The sequence below is a fragment of the Bubalus kerabau genome, chromosome 21 (assembly GCF_029407905.1).
Source record: "Bubalus kerabau isolate K-KA32 ecotype Philippines breed swamp buffalo chromosome 21, PCC_UOA_SB_1v2, whole genome shotgun sequence".
NCBI classification, from domain to species: Eukaryota; Metazoa; Chordata; class Mammalia; order Artiodactyla; family Bovidae; genus Bubalus; species Bubalus kerabau.
The window spans coordinates 57,410,501-57,434,464 of NC_073644.1; the positions used below are offsets into that span (position 1 = coordinate 57,410,501).

Sequence of the window (23,964 nt, forward strand, 5' to 3'; positions counted from 1 at the left end):
CCGTATTACCCAGCTTCGTGGGCCCCCTTCTTGTCCCTTGAATTCCAAGAGCGGTTCTGCCTGAGTTCTCTAGGCCAACAGGGTAGGTCAAAACAAGACCTCAACTGCGCCTTTTAAGGGCAGTTTTCTCGTCACTGACCTTTCCACAGAACTTGGGCTTGGTTCATAGTCAGGGAAATGTAGGCAAAGGAGGGAATTGAGACACAGATTCCTGAAAATCATTAGCTTACCACTGCTAGGAAGTCAAAACCGAACTTGAAGGCTAACTTACTAAACAAATAAAAGGGATGACTCATACAACATAAATGTGAAGGAATACATTGCATGAAAAGCGATTTAGATAATATTGGGGCTTATTCTTCACCTGCCCATCCAGCTGACATCCTGGTTCTTTCAGAATACACCTGGCCTGTGGGACTTATGCACCCTGTGCCCCCCTCTGTCTGGACCCCTCTTCAGCCCAGAATATCTCCTTCCACTCACTTCCCTAGCTTTCCTCCTATCTTTGCTTAAATATTACCATCAAAGAGAGAGGTCTTATTTAAAATCATCATCCTATGTAACTGACATCTATTCACAGTAATAGTTTCAAAGATCAGTCAATTAAAAATTGGAACTACAGCTCTTCACCCCTGGTTACTCCCTATGCCTATCTTCTGCTTCACTTTTCTTCACAGTCCATGGGACTTCCCTGAGTGTATTATCTGTTCCTCATCATTAGAAGATATTTCCGTGAAGACTGAGATTGTCCCCTTTTCTTTCTTCCCTACCACATGCACCCTCTCCCCTCTCCCCACTGCTGTTGCCTTGGCATCCAGAAGGGGCCTAGCAAATAGGGAGCCTCAATAAATATTTAGTGAAATAAGAAATGAGTGAATCTTAAAGACACGGTGCTCTACTGAAGTAGAGCCACAGATAGAGATCACAAACATGGTCACAAGGGATAAGGAAGGGAGGGATAAAATGGGAGATTGGGATTTAAACAGACCCTGCGATATATAAAATAAAACTAGCAGAAACCTACTGTATGGCACAGGGAGCTCTTCTCAATATTCTGTAATGGCCTATAGGGAAGATAATCTAAAAAGAGTAGATACATGTATACGTATAACTGATGCACTTTGCTGTACACCTGAAATTAACACAACACTATAAATTAACTATATTCCAATAAAAAATTTAAAAAAGAATACATTGGCTAGAACAAAATTTAAGATACAAACATTACTACTACTTCCCAATGTTTCTCTGTACTCCTTCACACTCTTTCCCTCTATGCCTATCCTCAAATACTGCTTTACACCCTGTCCCCAGAAAATCATTTGGTATTGAATATGTCCTCTTTTTTCTGGATTTTTTTTTAGGTATCATAATTTTACATTTATCCATAGTTGCCGTATTTGTGGTTTATTTTTATTGTTGAGTTATATTCCAATATGAAGGAAGGCAGAAAGGAAAGAAAGAAATTACAATGATTTTATTTGTTTAAAGAGTTTTTACTTACTGAAAGATTGGGTCCCTACTTTGATATTGATAAAGATCCTCTAATTATTTTCAGATCAAGTCAAGTAAGAATTTTCAAAGTGAAACAATATGAAAGAATCTGATAAGTGTCTGTATGTTCTTAATTTTATAATGCTACCATTTTCTCAAATTTAGAATAAAAATTTAATAGATTAGTTTTGCTATTAATTTGGATTCAGATAAAATTAGGAGAAAAATTCAAGGTGCTATCTAAATATCTGCTCACTGACAAAAATTATGGATTATATTGTCATAAACAGTCAGGTAATAACTGCTTGATTAATTTATGCATAATAATTTTATGTAAAAAGAAAACCCACAAAATGACATCAGCTTTCTTTATTTTAAGGCATATCATAAGCAATTATTCAAATGGTATATACTATACCAATTTTTTAAACACTTCTTAATGATAATTTATAACAATATTTGTAATCAAAGTGAAATGAAACTTCATTTCTCATCTTCATGTATATATTTCAAAGCCCACCTCAGACCTTCTTATCCAATATATTGATTAGTATAATTATAAGTACAAATATTTTGACTACCATTTAGTTAATGGTTTGATTTTTTGTTTTTGTATTTTCTGTGTGGCACTACTTTTAGACTCTTAAATTTCATTCTCCATTGTAATGATTTGTTTTGTCACTCAGAAATGTTTATTTAAAGAAACAATTCAAATGATAAAGCTGAAATGATGAGGATATAGGAAATAATCCACACATGACAAATAAACATTTTTTATGTTAGTAAAAAAAATACTTTTGTACTTTTAAGAGCAGATATTTTTAGGCTTCTGAAGCTGTTTATTCTTATTCTCAAGAGATCCAAATACCATCCCAAAGTGGAGATGAAGATCATGTGAGCAGATCCTACCTTTATTGAACTGTACTTCCATGTTCAAAAATGAGTATGGTGGAACTCAAATAAAACCCAACAATGTCTTTCCATTTTTGAGTTTAGAATACATTATTTTCATGTAAATCATCAAGGTTCTTAGGTCAGTTAAGTGGATCCACTTTAAAAACTCACATTTATTACAACCCAGATTTATTGCAACCCAGCATAATGGTTGGGGTATAAGAGGAACCTAAGTGATCTCCAAGTGAAAAGTGAAATTTCCTACCACTCTGCAGATGCTTAAAGCAGAATTCATGATCCCAATATCCCTACACATGTGCCAGGAAATGTATGACCAAAAATCCTCAATGTGGCATAAAGGCATGAATAATACAGTTAAATAGGCAGTTTTAGCAGGGAAGTTTTTCAGAACTAAGTACTTGCAAGGTAGACCAACAGGTAAAAGACCAATTCTTCTCAGCAAAATATTTCCTCGATGTCCTGTTTCTCAGTGTCATCCACAGGGTGGCGAAGAAAGCCAATAGAAGAGGTGTGTTGGTTTAAATAGCAAGAAGAGAGACATTTCTATGGTGGCAAGTATCAGAACATCAAGTGAGCACACAGATGTATCAGAAGCCAAATCAAAAGGTTCAAATGTTTACTCCATTGTCAGCCGTTAGAAAAATTATTTGCTCACTCTGAATCATGGGGATAATAATATGACCTATTTCAGAGGCTTGTTGGGAGGATTAAAGCAATTAATACAGGTGAAGTACTTAGAATTGTTCCTGGCATAGGGTGACTGGGCTTCCGTGGTGGCTCAGATGGTAAAGAATCTGCTTGCAATAATGCAGACCCGGGTTTGATCCCGACTTGGGAAGATCCCCTGGAGGAGGTCTTGGCAACTCACTCCAGTATTCTTGCCTGGAGAATCCCATGGACAGAGAAGCCTGACAGGCTACAGTCCACGGGGTCGCAAAGAGTCGGACACAACTGAAGCGACTAACACAGAGGGTGACTGTGTCCTAAATGTTATTAGATAGCTACACATTGAAAGCAATCAAAACAAGAAGTTATGAAACTCACACATAGAGCTAGGCAGCACTGCAAGGATTACAGTACTTTGCTGAACTTACAAAGACATTAGATGTTTCACATTCCACTTTGAAAGGCATGAAGCATTTCCTGAGAAAATGCTCCGAGTTATACACCAAAGAGAGGGATCAAAGCCTACAGGTGATTCACCTTTGAGGATAATGAAGTTCTCCGATTATGCCTTTAGCTGAAGTGTTTTCTGCTTTCCTGAGTGTCAGTGTGTTTGCATTAAGTTAGACTTTTGTTTTACTTATATAACCACAAATTCCACCTGTAATGAATGCATGTATTGAAACACACTTTCACAAAAGCAGTAGACACATCATTCCAAGTTCATGAATTCAGATTCTTCGTCACTGCAGACAACAACCACTGTTCCTTTGAATCCATTGTATTAATAAATACCTTTTTATGGAGGTATGAACTCAGAGCATTATATTCTATTCATCCCCCTAAACATTTTACTTAGATAATATTAACGAAGATCAAAAAGAAAATTAGTCACAATGGCAGAATCACAAAGTGCATTTCTTTGTGCTGATATGTGAGTTGCCTCTAGTAACCAAAGATCAATCCCAAGTGAAGAACAATAACCTCCTAAACCGTGGTGAAGCAGCCAGGATTCTCAGCTTTGGAGGGTTGCATGGGTAGGGGAATTAGTTAAAAAAACGTATTCCTTCTTCTACCCTTAATCCAGTAGAAAATAACTCTCCCAACTAACCAGGGGTTAGGACATGAATTTACATCATGGTAAGACATTACTTATTATCCAAAAGTCAACTTTAAAGTATATCATTTATTCACGCACACACACACATACCCAGAGACATTGCAGCTTTGATTCCAGAGCACCAAAACAAGAAGAATATCACAATAAAGTGAGTCACATGAAATTTCTGCTTTCCCAGTGCATGTAAAAGTTATATATTACATTATACCATAGCCTGTTAAGTGTGCAATAGTATTATGTCTAAAAAATATATACATACCTTAACTTAAAAACACTTTATTGTCAAAAAATGCTAACCATCATCTGACAATGCAGAGTTGCCATGAACCTTCAAATTGTCAGAAAAAAAAAAAATACAGAATGTCTGTGAAGCACAATGAAAGGAAGTATGCCTGTACACTCTTCCCTACATTTACACACAGTCAGCCCTCTGTACCTGCAGGACCTTCACCAATGACTGACTGAGTCCACAGGTGTGGAAACTGTGGCACAGAGAGCAAATTGTGCTTCAGCATCTTACATACAGGACTTGACCAGCCACATCCACATGGGTTTTGGTACCCGTTGGGGCTCCTGGAACCAAGCCCCATGGATACCAAGGGATGATGACCCTCATAGAAACCACTATCAAAGGGTCATAACCAGTCCCTTAAGCAAATATTTGCAAACAATAAACATAAAAAAGATTCAGTTTTTTTTAAGTGTAAGCAAAATTCATCTTCCATCATGGGAAGGCATCCAGTTTCTTCATCCATTTAATAAGTTTTGAAGAAAGAGTTCTTTTCCTTGAGTATATATTTCCCTTGTTTGATTTTATGAAACATCTTCCTGCAAAGCTATTGATGTATACATTGAATATAATACAACAAATTCCATTAAATACTGGCATTGAACCATTTTAATATGTGTTTAGACCATTTCAAGGAACAAATAAGGCCCAAGTAGTAGTCTTTCTCATTCAGATCTCCAGCCAGCCAGTTCATTTCCGTAGTCTAACCAACATCAAATATGGGGTTGTGTCTTCAGTCTTCAGTTCACTGTAAAAAAGACCACACAATTATCAAAATCTGGCACATAAAACTTTATTGATATAGTTGGAGTACCATCACCATTACCATCACCACTACTGCTGGGCTACCAAGTCTTTATTAATTGCTTCAACCTAAGAAATGATGGTTAATCGATTGATTCCAGTTCCCCATGAGACACAGCAGAAAGCATGTTATGGAAGCCTTGTTGTTGTTTAGTTGCTAAGTTGTATCTGACTCTTTGTGATTCTATGGACTGCAGCCCATCAGGCTCCTCTGTCCATGGGATTTCCCAGGCAAGAACACTGGAGTGGGTTGCCATGCCCTCCTCCAGGGAATCTCCCTGACCCAGGGACAAACCCACATCTCTTGCATTGCAGGTGGATTTTTTACCACTGATCCACTAGGAAGCCCTATGGAAGCATTACCTTATGTAAAGGCATCCAGCTGTAAGAGAACAGGGCGAGGAAGAGGGAGAGTGTATTTGCCCTTCTACTCAGTGAAGACGTGCACCAGAGTGACTTGAGATGGAACACATAAATCAACTGTTCCCTCACAATGTTTTAGTTCTATGGGTTTATCATAGCCTAAACTTCTCTCCTCAGTGTGTGAATCTAGTTTAATATATATACATATTTATATGCACACACATTGATATCTGTGTGCACACATATACATATATATATATACACACATACATGCGTATTTTATTGTTGCTCTTTTGCTATTTTCAAACAACGGTCTTTAATATCCAGAAGACCATTTCTCTGGTGTTCAATTCGAGAAACATCTATATGTTTTATGCTCGAAAAAAAAATCCTTGTTTTTTGTACTTATTGAAAAATAGCGCAGAACTCTATTTCATAAGTGATTTAAGAGATCTGCCAAGATAAATTTTAAATGTGTGTGATTCTTTTTTTCCTTGCAAGAATGGCCACTTTTATATTCCAGTTCCTCTCTAAAGTTATAATTCCATTTTATTTTGGTGACTCTAGATTTACCAAACCATACTACCACTTATGTCCTCAAACAACCAATTGGTCAGATTTCATTTTGCAAATATGAGAGCTACCATTGGATAAGGAAATGGCAACCCACTCCAGTGTTCTTGCCTTGAGAATCCCAGGGACGGGGGAGCCTGGTGGTCTGCTGTCTATGAGGTCGCACAGAGTCGGATATGACTGAAGCGACTTAGCAACCATTATACATATATCATTACCACTGGAACTTCATAAAAATTCATAAACCAAAGGACATATTCAGTCCAGTTTCCCTGCTTCAATTAGGAAATTTTCTCATTTGGCCTTTCCCAAGTCATAGGAGGAAAAAAGTCTTTAAAACTACCTTTATTAATTAACTGAAGCTAAAGAATTGGCCATAGAAGTCATTGTCTCAAATTCATCCTCCTTGTACCAGCCCGAGTCTCAGCACTCAATACAGTCAATACAGAGACCACCTGTTGCTCCCGCCTTTGCTCCACTCTTGATTCCATTCCCTCCAGGGTCAGAACAGCTGAGACTGGCCATGATGCTCCATGACTCCAGGAGAATGTACCCAGTAAGGGAGCTAAAGTTGACCATCCTCCCTTCCCTTGGAAAGTCTGGCTTGCCGTTTTCTTTAAGATTTTTTTTATATGGACCATTTAAAAAGCCTTTATTGAATTTGTTCCAATATTGCTTCTGTCCTTTATGTTTTGGTTTTCTGGCCATGACGTATGCGGTATCTTAGCTCCTCAAGCAGGGATAGAACCTGCATCCCCTCCGCTGGAAGGCGGAGTCTTAACCACAAGGCCACCAGGAAAGTCGTCATGCTTGCCTTTCTAGTCTAAAATCTTCATCTCTTCCCCTCATGAAGTGACTATTTTTTGTTGTTGTTGCTTCTAAAATGTAGGCATTTCACCCAGTATTATACTTCTTAGGCTTAATTTTTCTGTATTAGATGTTGCAGGGCTACTGGCCAAAAAAGTTAATAACTTAGCATCTGGGGGCCCATAGATTTTAGAAAGCTTGATCCTTAATGGCTCCATCTCTAGTCTCTAATTACATACATCATTAGCAAAGTGAAGCATGGTTGCAGGGTGTTTTGAAAAGGGCGATAGATCTGCCTGAATTCCTAGACTGATGCTAATCATAGGGGACCTGATTTCTTCATGTCAGGCACTGTGCAGAGGAGTTTCAGAAAATGGGTTTCTGCCCTAGAGAGACCAGACGGGGAAATTTAAAAGCTGCCAGAACAGGAAGTTTTTAATCACTTTCAAAATGATTCATGTAATTACAGACTATGTTTTCTTTTAAGTGATAATTTCATGGAGTATTATGGAAATGAGATTTGAACTCAGAAGTCTTTTTTTCCACCAACCTGTCACTTCAGATTCTGTCAGCATTAGAAAGTGATTTGATGGTTTCAACTATCATTTCCATTGCTTTACGGGTCATTATCACTGCCTCATTCACTCATTATTAGGTAGTTATTAAAGACACTTGTCCTTAACAATATAGGAAATAAAGTGGAAAATAAAGAACTATTCTTGCCCTCTTGACATTTACAATCTCTTTGATTTGAGATACAGACATGGAAATTTAACTAAATACACACTTTTTATGATTAAAATGCCTATCAATGGCACAGAAAATACAAGCAATGGAGGAACAAGAATGGTAGAGGAGATAACCTGTACTGTTTGGAGTAAGTGTTGAAGCCAAGACTGGGCTTGCTTCATACCAAAGAGGAGGGAAAAGATACCTACATTTATTCATTCATTTATTCATAAAGTATTCATACATCAGATTTCAGGGATTCAGTCAGTGGTAAGCAAGATCAATACAGTTCCCATTCTCAAAGAACTGGGAGACAGACAGAAAACACAGGATTACATAAGTATTCACGGACTGGATTCTTACTCAAGTGGGATGAATGTCAAACATGTTCAACAGGGGTCACAAAGTCAGAAGGTGGTGGGGGAAGAAAGGCCTTACCTTGTAGAGACAGCCTTAGATACCTTCGTCCCAGGAGTTTCAGGCCAGAGCGCCACCTTGGTTTTTAGTTCTTTGTTCTAAAATTGGAAAAAAAAAAAAAACAAAAAACGTGCAGAGATCACACAGGCAGCACCTTTACTGGTCCCACACTCAGTAATCCTGGTTGACCCACCACCTACATCCCTCCTCAGCAGTCAATTTGCTGTTCCAGTCATTCTGTTAGAACAGAGAACATAAGCGTGTTGAGTCCCTAAATATCACTTCCAAAAACACACACCTTGAAAAATGCCTAATTTACCAAGGGATTCAAATTGAGTATTTTGGCTTAGCTTCTGAAATTCAACAGCTGAACTCTGTTTCATTTTACAGTTTCTTTTATATGGACAGATGCAAAGAACTTCATGAAAGAACTTTATTAGAGAACCTTTTGAAAGATATCCACAATATTGATTACACATTTGTCTTTCTGGTGCAATCTCTTAATTAGAAACTCCATGAACACAGGCACCATCTGTTCTTTCTGTTCATGGAATCCTTAGTTTCAATTTTCTCATCGAAACCTCTGTTTCTTCCTCTCTATACTAGTGGTAAATGATACACAGCCTATCTATCATATATAAGGTGGAAGAAACATATCATATGATCATATTTCAAATCTGGATGCACCCTTGGACTTCCTTGGTTTACCTGGACCTATTGCGAGGTGGAAAAAAGGGAGAGAAAAAGCATGGAAGCACAGCTCTGAAAGCGTAAGCCTGAGATCAACAGCTTTAACATTCCCTAGGAACCTATTAAGACTGCACATCCTCAATTCCCAACCAAGCCTTTGAATCCGAAACCCAGGATGGCCAAGTGATAGGTTTTAAGATATCTGCTCACATAGGACAGCCTATTGGACTGAAGGAGTGGTTTTCAGTGTTGGTTGTATATTGGGATTACCTGGGAGATTTACAACCTACTGATGCCTGGGTCCTACACCCAAAGTTTCTATTTGGTTGCATTCAGTGTTCTGGAGGTCTCAAAACTCCACAGGTGATACTAATGTGCAGTGAAGATGAAGACCCACTGAATTAAGGAAAGCCAAGACAAGATATGAACTTTGCACCTTCTCATCCCTCAGCATCTACATGGAATAATAATGAAAAGACGAAGCAAAATTCTTCCTACATGAGTCATTTCACTGTGATATTTCAAGAGTTAAGTGCCTAAATCTCACCCAGGAAAGGTATTTCAAATTTGACAAACTGATGATAAAGGTGTTCCTTGTATATGGAGATAAATTGAATATACATTCCAAACAAGTGCCTGCATTTATCAGGGCCAAGTACAAGACTGAGGAAAACTCCTTTCTGTACAATACTTTATAAGTCATGAAGCACAACTTGAAACTCAATATCATGATGATAACAAATACTGGAATAAAAATATTGCTGTGGCTGGACAAGTATGTAGAAATTATTGGGAGTTTTTCCCAAACTCCTACTTTCTCAAGTTGTTAGGTTCCAAAAAATACAGAAGTATAAGTGTTATCATCTTAGACATTTTCACATATTTCAACTTCTGTGGTGATTTATTTCATCAAATAGAATTAGGTCTTTAATTTTTATTCATGGACTTTCATATGCTTTAATTATATGATTAGTTTACAAAATTATAAATTAATGGCCAGAGTAAGTCCACCATTACTGAATCTACCCAAGGATAGTTCACTGATACAGTTTTCCAAAAGAACTGAATTTTTGCATACTTAAACTGCTAGAAAAACAGTCTTGGAAGTAAATTAAATTTTAGGGATGGTGGTGATTACATAAAGTAGGATACTCTTCAAAGTCTAGAAAATGGAGTAATTTCTGAAGATGCATCTCCATATGAGCAGGTCATTAGTGAAGACGTTAGAAATGCATGAAATGTAAGATAAATTTCAGAGCTGTAAATTCAGATGATGAAGATATGCCAAGTAGAAAGAAAAGTAAGTAATTTTGGCAGAGTTAAGCAGAAATTTCCTGGTGAGACTTAAAAGAGGTTTAAAATCCTCAAAGATTGAAAAGAAAAAAGAGAGCAGATTTAGATGAGTGAATTTTTATTCCCCTTGTGGAGGGAAAAAAAAAATCCCTGCTAGGTTAGACAAAAAGTATTTGTTTTCATGATTCAAAACTCTAGAAAATAGAAAAAAAATTAATGTAATAGCTGTGACAATGGGCCAAATACATATAAATGACCCTGAAAATTTAACATTATAACTATTCATTTCTAAATATATATGCTAAGTGTATAGACATAAATATCATTTCTAAATTTATATACCTATGTATATATTGACACACACGCATATTTGCACATACACACACTTATTTGATCACGCAGATAAGTAGATAGTGGGGGAAGAAAAGCATGTGCTTCAAGCCAGGAAGACTTGAATGCAGCTGAGTCATTTTGAACAAGTGTCTTAATTTCTCCGAATCTCAGTTTACTCCCTTAGGGAATGTAGTAATTAATAACTTTCACCCAAAGTAGCTTTGAGGATTAAACAAAATGAAATACACAGCATGCCTTCAAAGAGACATGTGTGTTGATTATGGATGAGAAAAAGATGCTGTCTATGTGGTTTAGAAAGTTGACATCTTTAAAAGGGTTGTTCAGCTCTGGTGATCAATTTTTCATAAACAGAATCAGCTCACACTGTTATTTCAAAATAGGTCATGGTCTTAAGTTTGTAATGCAAGTACACCCCTGCACATGTCACTCCAGTTTAAGACCTTCTTAACAAAGTACTGACCAGGGCTAGACTAGAAACAGGCTCACTCCAGCTCAAGCACCCACTCAATTCAGGTACCTAGTTCAAGATCACAGGCTCAGGGATGCCCTCCTGACTCCCATCACTTTGTAACTGTCACACTGTTTTGCTCTTCTTGGAGCAGTTACCCCTCCCTAATTAAGCTGTGCATTGATTTTTTCGTGTATTTATTGTACACATCTTCAATTAAAATGAAGCTAGATGAGGTCAGGACAGTCTGTTCTGTTAATGCCGTATATTTACCTCTTGGAACATTTCCTGTTACATCATAAACACACAAAACTATTTGCTGAATAAATAAATTAATGTGGCTTGGATGAGTTTTATTAAAGCTGAAATGGGCATTATAACATTCCCTGCAGGGCAGGAAGCTATTTATCTGCTGAAGATAATACATTTCAAAATCATAAAGACATTCATCAATACCACTATAATTTGAAGACTTTTTATGTAAAAAAGTGTTAAAAAATAGTAGTTTGACTCAGCTTCATACAGAGAATCTTAGGCAGTACTGAGAGATGCTGTCCCGTCACTATGGGTTTTTTTAGTGAAGAGGCTATAGGAATTGCAGCCTTGTATAGATGGACTGCACTCAACCAAGAAGTTTCATGAAGGGAATGCAATCTGTTGCTTCCTCCTATTACACTGAATGGCTAGTCAGCAATTATTTGCTAAATATGAGGATACAGAAGCAATAAAATGGGAGCAAAACATTTTTCTGGTTTAACTATTACACCAAAAGGCCAATTGGCCTTAGTAGTGTATGGGTTGCCAGGTTACTTAGGACAATAAAATTAGCTTTGGGGATGATGCAAATAGAGACACAACTAAAGAACATAAGATTGACTTAGAAGCAGTAGCACCCTTGATGCCATGACTGTGAAGAGGGCTGGCACTTAATTAGGGATGACCAGAGCCTAAAACCATAATGAAAGATCAAAAAAAGAAGACAACCTCTCCAATTGAAATGTACTACAGATTATGATGGAATTCCCTGGTAGCTCAAATGGTAAAGAGTCTACCTGCAATGCGGGAGACCCAGGTTCAATCCCGGAGGCCACCCACTCCAGTATTCTTGCCTGGAAAATCCCATGGACAGAAGAGCCTGGCAGGCTACAGTCTGTGGGGTCGCAGAGTCAGACATGGCTGAGTCGTCACTGAGTGAGAGTGACGGATTATGATAATTAAAGCAGAAGGAGCCAAACAGGCAGATACACCACTGGCACTGATTCGCAGCATAGAAATTTAGCCTAGGATACATAGGCGTTTCAAATTCATGATGGAAGGCCAGACTGCTCAATAGGGAAACAACTAAAAAGTTAGATCCCTACCTCACACCTGACCGCTTTGAATTACAAATAAACTTGGATCTGAAGGAGAATCCCAGCTCAAAATGGGAATCTGAGCACTAGTGTTTTTCATCTCAACTTTCTTAGATTTCATTAAAACAATAGCAAAGGATTTTTAAATGCTCAAATCCCTTAATAATAAAGAGGGTAAAAAAGAGGGCTATTGGCAGGTCAGAAATGTCAGAACTGAAAGACTGAAAGTGAGCTGAAGGTGCAGCTGCGGCAGCTGAAGGAGATGTCTGACCCAGCAGACACGGAAGATTAGAGCATGTACCAACAATCTTAAAGATGGATCTGGTCTTTGAGTTACCAATTCTGTTTCTAAAACTTTATCTTGAGGAAGGAAGCAATTATACAAATCATCAGTAAAATACTTGTACAAGTACACTGAGTTCATTGCTGTTTACAAAAAGCTATCCTGAAAAGCAGTCCAACAGTAGGGATGAATTTAATTAGATTATTCCATAACAGTGCAGTGGAAACTTCGGTGGCTAATTAAAAGGATAATGTTAATTTAATTTGACTGGTAAGCAAAGACCTTCTTGTTATACCTTAGAATGGCCTAAGGGCCTTTCATGATCTACCCTAACCCTTAGATTAGAAGCACCCACAATGGCCTCCTGTCTGGCTACCTGACATGCCCTACCACCCAATTTCCACAAAGTTCACGCTGAAATTCATTTTTCCAGAGAGAGTCTTCCCACCCACCAACCTAAACGGTCCACATACACTCCTCCACCCAGGTGTCATTGCCCAGAGCATCTTATCCTTTTCCTGCAGAACCTTTCCATGATACCATTAGTTACATGTTAAAGTATTTCTATCTGTCTCCTTCACTAGATAGTACATTCCAGAGAGCAAGGCTCATGTCTATTTTGTTTAACAGTTTTCCCAAACTTAGTGCCAACACCACAGTACCCACTCAATAAGAATTTACAGACTTAATTACATAATTAATGACATGGAAAAAGTTGATGAAACAAAAGTTTACAATAAAATGGTGCCATATATAGTCTGTGTCTTTAATATACACACACAAGCATGTAACAGGCACAAAATTCCTACAGAAACAGAGATACACATAACCGTGCTGAGTAACTGCCCATGGGCAGTACATTTGAGTGATTTTCTTGTTATATTTGCTTATCCGTCTTTCCTACTTTGTACAGGATGAATGAACATATGTTAGTTATGTAAAAAGAGAAAAATAGTTATTAAAATACGTTAAGAGAAAATATTTTATAAATAACATTTGCCAAAGGCTACTATGTAAGAAAAGCTGTGAAGAAATGCCTTTAGAGACATTTCTTCTCAGGAAGAGGCTCTAATGTGACCTGAATCACATCACCGGATATAAACCGATAAGCGGTTACGGGTGCTTGAGTGGACATAGATCTGAGCCAACTATTCTACAGTCACTACATTTTTCAGCTCGACAGAGCTGTGAGCCTCAAACAAACAGTTCCTGATAACCTAGATTAGGTGAGAATCTAAGGAAACCCCAAGATTCCATGAGCTTACCTTCTAGAATAAAGACAACAGTGGTCCTCTAGGAAGGCAGAAAGGGCAAGACAAGGAGATGGTACAAGACTTAAGATGCAAAATATTTGCACCTCTCTATGTTACAATGACTTTTTTCCTTCTGTTTGAGGAAAGCAGAAAGAGTGTGAAGCTGGGAGGAATGGGGAGGCATGTGCTGGGAGTCGGATCACCGCGCTCCTCTCTGGTCTGTCCGGGGGAGCAGCACAGCTCCAAAGGACGAAATTTCCACGGAAGGCAGAGCACCTCTGTTTTTCACGGAATAGCACAGCGTGACACACAGAGGGTCCACAATACCGAGGGATGAAGTAGAAAAGGTGAGCAGGCCCAGGCAGCCCGTGAAGAGTCACTCAACAGAGACAGGAGGGGTGACACGGCGCACCAAGCAAAGCTGGGCGGGAGGCACAGGCATCCCCAAGCACTCCAACAACCACGAGGCTTTGCTGTGCTTCCTGAGAGTCGAGGGGCAGTGGGGGAACACCACCAGCCTAGGACTGCAGCTGAACGCCTAAAAAGGGCTTCCCCATCAAGAGGGGACGCAGTGAAGTTGCTCAGTCATGTCCGACTCTTTGCAATCCCGCGGACTGTAGCCTACCAGGCTCCTCCATCGATGGGATTTCCCAGGAAAGAATACTGGAGTGGGTTGCCATTTCCTTCTCCAGGGAATCTTCCCGACTCAGGGATCAGACCCGGGTCTCCCACATTGCAGTCAGACACTTTACCATCTGAGCCACCAGGGAAGCCAGCCCAAGACGGGATGAGTGGGTAGAAAATCACGGTGTATCACAGTCAGTTATAGATTCATGATAAGTTTTAAAACACTGCAACATAAGAAAATTTCTATTAGGTTCTTGAAGTCAGTGAGCCCTGAGGCAAAGCTTGCATGCCCTGATGGATGTGGACGAAGAAAGAGGAGAGAAGGCGTCTCAGGATGGGGGGAAGAAGGAGGCAGCAAGCCTGGCTCTCTGGCTGAGCTGATTTCACACAACAGGGGCCTTGACCAAGCTTCTGATTCAAGTCTACATGGAGAGACAGTGCCATTGGGCTCCCCAAGAGACAAAGTGTTTCTGAAAATTTGAATGAACCTTTAACAATGACTTAATATTGATGTGTGTTCAATCACTCAGTCATGTCTGACTCTGCAACCCCAGGGACTGTAGCCTGCCAGGCTTCTCCGTCCATGGGATTTTCCAAGCAAGAATACTGGAGTGGGTTGCCATTTCCTTCTCCAGAGGATCTTCCCAACCTAGGGATTGAACCTGGGTCTCCTGCATTGCAGGCAGATTCCTTACCATCTGAGCCACCAGGAAAGCCCATGATATTGATAATAAATAATTATTAAGAGTACCTCCCCGGCAAAGCTATAATTCTTATGCATAAAAGATGTACACACATTCACAAAAAGACACTCATAGACAGACACATACACCTGCATTCACACAGACAGACAATCACAGTCACACAGACAATCACACGGTCACACACAATCACACAGACACACACATTCACATACAGACATACTTGGACATAGTGTCACACCAGTACACCATCACACAAGGAACTCACATACAGGCATGTCACACACACACAGAGGACACAGTCATATACAGACTCCCAGATACACTGAACATGCACACACTCACATTCACACCGAAATATACAATAGATGCCCTCCTTACCTGGGCTTCCAGTATGTTAACTTTTTCTTGCAGATCTTCAATTCTCTTATCTTGTTCTTTCAAATTATTTTTTAAGGCCACCATCTAAGAATAGAGAAACAGAAATGAAAAAATCTTACCAGACAACAGAGTATAGTTCCTTAAGTCAGAAATTGTACAGGTTTCTGTGGTCAAATAATGTTTATCAAATAAACAAAATTAAATCCCGAGCATTAGCAGACTCAGCAGGCTACAGAAAATAGCAGGACAAATTGGCACCTGGGGACAAGAAAGCACACAGCTAGTGTGATTAAACATTTTAATCTTTAGAAAACCTGTTTAAGCCAAGCTCAGCAGGATGCATCCTGTAGGAAGCAACACGGGTCCTTGTCTGTGACTCAGTCCCATAATGCTTTCCTCCTGCAGAAGCAGAGGCTGGTGAACATGGTGGAAAGCCACAGCCTGGCACAGGGCGACTCCCTGCAACGGAGATCTGGTCAACCAGCAGCATGTTAAGGTAAGTCCACTTTGCTTTGGAGGAACATCTGCTAAGAGGCAACGTGGGGGTGATGGGGAGGTGGGGTGATGAAGTCCAGGATGATGCCGTGAGAGAGGAAGTATGTGGATTCCAAGGCCACTTCTGCCATTTAACTACTGTGGACCTCAGCCTTCTCATCTGTAAAATGGGATGCCCCCTCCATCCTCCCTGGCTCTCAAATTGCCACGATTCAACTCTTTGGCCTTTTGGTGAGATCTAGCCAACCAAGTACAAATGCTGCAATTGTGTTAGAAAGGCATTTGCATTATTTGGAAGGACTCCATTTAGAAACGAATATTATATAGCAAACAAAAATGAAGGTCTGGTTTTAAGTCTAAAGCAAATTCCCAAATCAGATCAATATAAATATTGACGTAAATTGAATGTGTAATTTACCATCCATCTGGCTGCCATCACAATGACCTCTTTCACCTGCTGAGATGTTTCCAGTGAAGAAGGGCCCGAACGCATCCCTGTGCTAACACACCCACTATGTAAATTAACCGTTTTTCATGAAATAATGAAAATAGATCATTTCTTCCCTAAGAAGGCTGAATCTCTTAATCTAAAAAATCTTCTAAAGAACAGTGTACATTACCTGGCTCAGAACACTGTAAAAAAAAAAAAAAAATCACTGAAACCTCTAAAGAGTAAATATAATTTTCCAAATATGTTCATTGAGAACATCACAGGTGTGGGCAAAGAGACAAAAGAGGACACTGAAAACAGAGCCATGTCTCATGGGAATAAAAAGGAAACGTCAGTGGGGAGAAGAATCTCAGTTGCAGAGTCCAGACAAGGCGCGTGTATTTGGTCTTCTCGCTGTAAACATACCATCTGCCAGAGAAACACACTTGATCAACCTGACCTCCTGGATGACACTGCGCAGGTTCTGATGCTGGGAGTGAATCACAAACTGCAGATGTGAGATCTGCTCCTGGAGGAGGGAAATCTCCTTTTGAAGATCCTGGCAACTGGAAATGCAAAGGGAAAAAGAAAGATTTGCTAATGCATTATACAGCTATTTTTACAGCTGTGCTACCTAGCTCTCCTCCTACACTACTCTCCTACTGGGCCACGAGTGGGTAGGATGCCTTACGCCAAACAAGACAGATGAAGACAGACAGCCACGAAGCAGCCTCTGATTAGCTCAGACATGAACTTGAATGTGAAGATCAGTTCATGTCAAAAGCTCCTCTGTGACCACCTGTGACTTCCCTCCTTCCAGCAGGTAGCTGAGTCAAGTTGGACTGAGCCAGATGAAGCACTGACATAACTCATCTGTCTCACCTATGGAAGCACCCATAGACCTAGCAGCCATAACACACAGATGATTACATGGGATAGTAGGATTAGAACATAGGGCCAGGAATTTTCATATATATCAGAAACCAGTTTTCAAGGATACAGGGTTTAATATATGTAGTGAATTGCCTGTGTTTGCCTTTTAGGGGAGGAGGAGGGGATTCTTGTTTTTGTTAGTTTAACTACCTGTAAATAAGGCAAGAAAAAAAATTAAATTCTGGCTAATATTTTGAGTGCATATCAACCTTGGTGAAGAAAGATGAGTGAAGTTTGAATTTAGATTATTCATCCTTTCCCAAAGCTCCATTTAGGTAACTGGTATTGATTACACAGCTTTGACTATTTCTCTTCTTTTCACTATTACGAGAGTTTGAGGCAAAATGCCTTGTGGCAAGACCACCAAACTTGGGAGCATTGTGACTTTGGAATCACACAATCTTTCTAAGCCTTAGTACAACAGATATAATAATCCTTACCTTTACAGCACTACAAGATTGCATGGTACATTTTAAGAGGTAAAGTGAATATGCTTTTGGAAAATGAGTTCTTACAAAGTACTATTTTATTTTAGCTTATTATGGCTTTACAGTTAGTAGCCAAGATCCAATGCAATCACAGTTTTGACTTTTTATAGTCTACAAATTTTACAAAGGTCGTGGAAATTCATGTGACACTACAGAACTTGTTCTTATTTTTAAAAAAGAGTTTCCATTGTTTTACATCCTGTACTAAAACATTGCTTCTCAAACTTAATATGTATTGGGAGATCTTACTAAATTGTCAGGAATCTTACTAAATGCATACTCTGATCCAACAGGCTGGGGTAGGGTCTGAGAGTCTGCAGTTCCAACATGCTCTCGGTGTTCCAGTGATTTTGATGGTCCATGAGCCAGGCTTTGAGTGCTCTGAGTAGGACAGTACTAAACACTACGGTTCGCTCAATAATGTTTAATATATAATAAAGTTGCTTAAAACCAAGTAGCTTTCATGCAACTTGCAATATTTAAGACAAACTTAATTTTCCCCTTGTTCAGTCTTGTTTAAGAGAGCTTTAAAAAGAGTTTGTTTTACTGTAGAAAAAATTGCTACAGAAAAAGCTATAGTAATGTTTGCACAAGTACAAATGATGTATAAAGATAGCCATCATTATTTATCCTAAGGAATGAAATAATTTCTACTATAAAGTTCTATACAATTACATACCATATATATGTCATAAAATATACATAAAATATAGTTTGTTATTGTCCACAACATTAAAAATGGAAACAATCTAAACGTTCATCTACAGAAGACTGATAAAACTAATTATGCTATAACCACACCACTCTTATTTTACATTTACATATTTAGAGTAGAGATAGACCAACAGACAATTTATATCAAAGATGATGCTACAGAATATTATTTAAAAAAAGATGGTATTTTCAACAAATGATATTGTAATAACTAGATACTCACAGGAAAAAAAGAAAAAGGAGATTAATCCTAACCTCACCTCATCAGAAAGTGAAGAAGAACTAAAGAGCCTCTTGATGAAAGTGAAAGAGGAGAGTGGAAAAGTTGGCTTAAATCTCAACATTCAGAAAACTAAGATCATGGCATCCAGTCCTATCACTTCATGGCAAATAGATGGGGAAACAGTGGCTGACTTTATTTTTGGAGGCTCCCAAATCACTGCAGATGGTGATTGCAGCCATGAAATTAAAAGACATTTACTCCTTGGAAGGAAAGTTATGACCAACCTAGACAGCATATTAAAAAGCAGAGACATTACTTTGTCAACAAAGGTCCATCTAGTCAAGGCTATGGTTTTTCCAGTAGTCATGTATGGATGTGAGAGATGGACTATAAAGAAAGCTGAACGCTGAAGAATTGATGCTTTTGAACTGTGCTGTTAGAAGACTCTTGAGAGTCCCTTGGACTGCAAGGAGATCCAAGCAGTCCATCCTAAAGGAGATCAGTCCTGGGTGTTCATTGGAAGAACTGATGTTGACACTGAAACTCGAATATTTTGGCCACCTGATGTGAAGAGCTGACTCACTGGAAAAGACCTGATGTTAGGAAAAATTGAAGGCAGGAGGAGAAGGGGACAACAGAGGATGAGATGGTTGGATGGCATCACTGACTCAATGGACATGAGTTTGGGTGGACTCCGGGAGTTGGTGATGGACAGGGAAGTCTGGCGTGCTGCGGTTCATGGGGTCTCAAAGAATCGGACACGACTGAGTGACTGAACTGAATACCTCATCAAAAAAAAAAATTCTATGTAAGATAAAACTGGGGACCCAAAAAAATTTCAGAAGGTAATATAGAAGAGTATTTTAATGAATTTGAAATAGAGAAAGATTGTTAAAATCCTGGATTGGCAAAAAAATTCATTTGGGTTTTTCCATATGATATTTTTGGCCAACCCAACAGGATTCAGAACAGTATTAACTGCAAAGCAAAAGACTAATAAGTTTGACTAGACAAAAACTTAAAACTACTGATCATCAAATGAAAGTTAATCAGATAGCCTCAGAATCTCAGTAACGTAAATGACTAACAAAGGCACTGTACCCAGAATATATAAAAAGCATCTATAAATCAAGGGCACGGGAACTCAGCAGAAATATTAGAAAGTGACTTGAAGCACTTCACAAAAAAGATGAGTTGTGGATATACGGATCAAAGAGGCACAGAAGGCAAACAGAAATCTGGCTGATAGCTGGTAAAGGTAAGTATTCAAAATGGTCTGATTTTGTCTTATGATGACCCAGAACTTGAGGACCAAACGCAAAAAGTGTTTAGAAGGATGGGGGTAGGTAGATATGCTCCCCAATATATAAAACTCGGGAAATTTCCCTGTGTATTTCACAAGAATATTACTATCAAGTTCATCATAGATAAAAAATAAAAAATAGGTCTTAAGATGGAAGAAAAGTGTTTCTGGAAGCACTCTTGGAAGTGTAGGGCTTTCAGAATTATCTGCGTCATACACTAGAACAGTTGCAAAAAAAAATCTCCCTTAAGCTTGTTCAATAAATATAAGACCCAGTCATCCATTTAAGGTCTTTAAATGTGAGAATATACTAAATAAGCCACCATTTGAGCTCCCTTTAATCACTGTTATTTATCTTTCAGTTGAAGCACTCAGTCTTAATATTAAGATGTACTAAAGCAAAATATCAAGAAGAAATCTAACATAGACCAGGCCTAGGAAAGGAGGACAAATGTCTGTATCCAGGATTTATGCTGCCTCCCAATGACTCAATATAAATACAAACTCAGTGTTGAAATTATTGAAAAACTTCCAGGAAGATTCAAAAGATGTGGTTTTTTTCCCCATTCTTCCCAGGAAGTACAACCCCAAACTTGAACATTATATATAAACAAAAGCAAGAAGAAAGATAGGGCTTCCCAGGTGGCTCAGTGGTAAAGAATCTGCCTGCAATGCAGGAGCCACAGGAGACACACGTTCAATCCCTGGGTCAGGAAGATCCCCTGGAGGAGGAAACGACAACCCACCCCAGTATTCTTGCTGGGACAATCCCATGGATAGAGGAGCCTGGTGGGGTACAGTCCCTGGAGCTGCATATAGTTGGACGCAACTGAGCACATGTGTATGTAAGAAAGATGGAGAGAAAAGGGAAAACTGGTTCAGGACCCTGGGATCCAGGGAACAACGTAAGGATGAGTTCCCGGGCTTTTCTCTTTGAAGATCCCAGACTTGGAGCTGAGAAAGTCCACAGCCTGGGAATGGCAATGGCAGCAGACTAAAAAGCCCCAATTAAAAGAGAGGAAAATCTTGGCTCTATCCTGATGAAAAAGGGAACTGAGGATGCTCTCTCAATTTACCATGGAGAGAGGGTGAACAGAGTACCATTTCTGGTCTTCTTCATGATAGATTCCTTACTGTGCAAGAAAGGAAGTTAACCCTCTCTTTAACTTGCAGAAACATGAAAACAAACAGTTTTGTCTTTAGTAACATGGGATGACCATATAATAAGTACTAGGTGAAAAGCAAACCCTCAATCTCTCTGTTGGCCAATATCTGCCTAAGATTTGGTCAAAGGAAATTGAGTTTATGGAGGACTGTCTCTCCGTCCAATTGTCAGGATACTTTAAAATCTATTCGGGGTTAACTTCCACCATCCGAGGTAGCATTATTGAACTTTCTTATATGTCTTCTGCTACTCACTGTGAGTATGGCTTTGATCGAATTATTCTCTGACATCATGCTATCCTATTTAAAAGCATTTTGAGAGGTACAGCTTCTGTGTTTACTGTAAGGGTTCAATTGAACACATTGTTCATGGTGCTTTCTATGAGCTAATCCTAGAAATCGTTCTCTCTTCTCTTGTAGACATATTTTTTAAAAAAGAGACTTCTCCCAAAGAACTGGTTGGTTTTAGTCACATGGACATGGCGAATCACAAAACTAATCACAGTTTCCTCACTGGGTTGGCTGCTAGAAAATTTAAACTTTGTGAGGAGGTGTAGCGAGCGCTTCATGGTATACAGTTTGTGGTCTAACCTCATTATCTCCTGCTCCTGTATCTCCCTGATTTCCTCATCTAATTTACTTCCAGTTAAAGGATTGTTATGTTATGTAGTTTTTGTACACAATCTTACATTTCTTAGAATTCAGGGAACATAAATATATAATTACAAAGAGCATGATAGGGGCCACATTTACACAGGCTCAGAATATAACACTTTTAAATCCTCATACAGCACGTAAAGGTCCATCTAGTCAAAGCGATGGTTTTTCCAGTAGTCATGTATGGATCTGAGAGTTGGACTATAAAGAAAGCTTAGTGCCGAAGAATTGATGTTTTTGAACCATGATGTTGGAGAAAACTCTTGAGAGACCCTTGGACAGCAAGGAGATCAAACCAGTCCATCCTAAAGGAAATCAGTCCTGAATATTTATTGGAAGGACTGAATATTCATTGGAAGCTGAAACCCCAGTACTTTGTCCACCTGATGCAAAGAACTGATTCACTGGAAAAGACCCTGATGCTGGGAAAGATTAAAGGCAGGAGGAGAAGGGTCAGAGGATGAGATGGTTGGATGGCATTACTGACTCAATGGACATGAGTTTTGGCAAACTCTGGGAAATGGTAATGGACAGGGAAGTCTGGCATGCTACAGTCCATGGGATCGCAAAGAGTTGGACATGACTGAGCAACTGAACTGAAAGCACATTTATTACCAGGGATTAATACATTATGATATTTAGAGGAATGAAAATTCCAGAGGACATATAAAGAGCTAGGTGCTGAGATACAAGCAGAATGCAGGGAAAGTGGCAACTGAAATTATGTTGCATATATCAAGATGCCGCTGCTTCTGGGCACCTGTCACATATCCAAACGTTGGGAACGTGAATAATCCAACATGGAATTCCCACTAGAGAGAGAGAAGATAGTGAGATCAGTGGCATCCTGGAGCATCTCTGAAACTGTGAAAGAATCACAGTAGAATCTACAGGGACTCAGGTTTCCTGCTGTTTAGGATCTGATGTTTCTTCGGACCTTTAGGGAGGCCATCACGAAATAAGAATCCTCAATAGAAGAGAGGATCACAACGAGAAGAACAGGAGAGGCCAGGTCCTTACCTTTCCCAGGACAGATTACGGTGAAGAATAAGGTAAGATATGGGTATAGCTCTGGTCACATTTCAACCAAACTCAGGGATTTCTATTGCTGGTCAAAATCTTCCCCGTTGTCATTTTCCATGATGGCACTAAGTGGGGTGGGGAGGCTTAAAAGAACCCTCAAAACTACTGTTAGAAACAAAAGTATGCTTTAACACTCAACGACGGGACTTCCCTGGTGGTCCAGCAGTTAAGACTCTGCCTTGCAAGGCAAGGGATGCGTATTCAATCTCTGGTCTGCAAACTAAGATCCCACATGCATCTAACCAAGCCTGTGTGCCCCAGTGAAAGGTCCGGCATGCTGCAACGAAGATTCTGGGTGCTTCCACCAAGACCTGATGCAGCCAAGTAAATAAATTCATTTAAAAAATATGTAACCACATCTTCAAGATACCCTGTTTCCTCCTCTAACGAATGTGCCGTCCCTGAGCAGCTTCTGTAGATACAGAGAAGCCAACACACTCCTTATCTTTACAAACTCCGAACGTGTTTCCCTGAAGGATAACTCTGAAATGGGCCTGTGTGTTTGTCTGAGATGTCACAGGGCAGAGAGAGAAGTTGGAAAACTGCCTTCTGCTCACAGCCACACAGAGGAAACCAGTCTGAGGAAGGTATCTGGAGACTCCTGAGAAAGTCAGTTCTCCTCTATGGAAGAAGGAGTCACAGGGTATGCTATGGCAATACTAGAGCCTAACTCCCAGCCCTACAAGTTCTGGAAGGAGGAGTAATCTTGACACATCAGGCAACCAATTGGAGGCTCTGTTTACTTCTGGAAGGAAAATGGAAAGATTAAATTAAATAAGGTAACCGAGGTTACTTTAAAAACCGAAAGGCACATCCACGTGTCAGTGAGTACTGACACTAGTAGAAATATGGGGTCAGCCTTGTTTTTAAGATGCTTCTGCCAAATCTTTTAACTCTTGTTAGAAGTAATTGTGAGGA

General features: G+C 39.3%; 1 protein-coding gene across 3 annotated transcripts in view; it reads right to left on the reverse strand.

The window, feature by feature from the left end:
• Nucleotides 1–5,072: 5,072 nt before the first annotated feature.
• The window catches only part of CCDC68 (coiled-coil domain containing 68), a 55,531-nt gene continuing 36,639 nt past the window's right edge, over nt 5,073–23,964 (reverse strand). For 2 of the 3 annotated variants that reach the window (XM_055559125.1, XM_055559126.1), the window contains exons 9-12: nt 16,942–17,047; nt 15,557–15,640; nt 8,196–8,272; nt 5,073–5,229 (exon numbers count right to left, since the gene is read on the reverse strand). In XM_055559125.1, coding sequence (XP_055415100.1) covers nt 5,172–5,229; nt 8,196–8,272; nt 15,557–15,640; nt 16,942–17,047 — 325 coding nt within the window. In that variant the 3' untranslated portion in view covers nt 5,073–5,171. Of the gene's footprint in view, nt 5,230–8,195; nt 8,273–15,556; nt 15,641–16,907; nt 17,048–23,964 lie in introns of those variants that run through there. The other variant, XR_008706524.1, reaches the window with a different exon arrangement.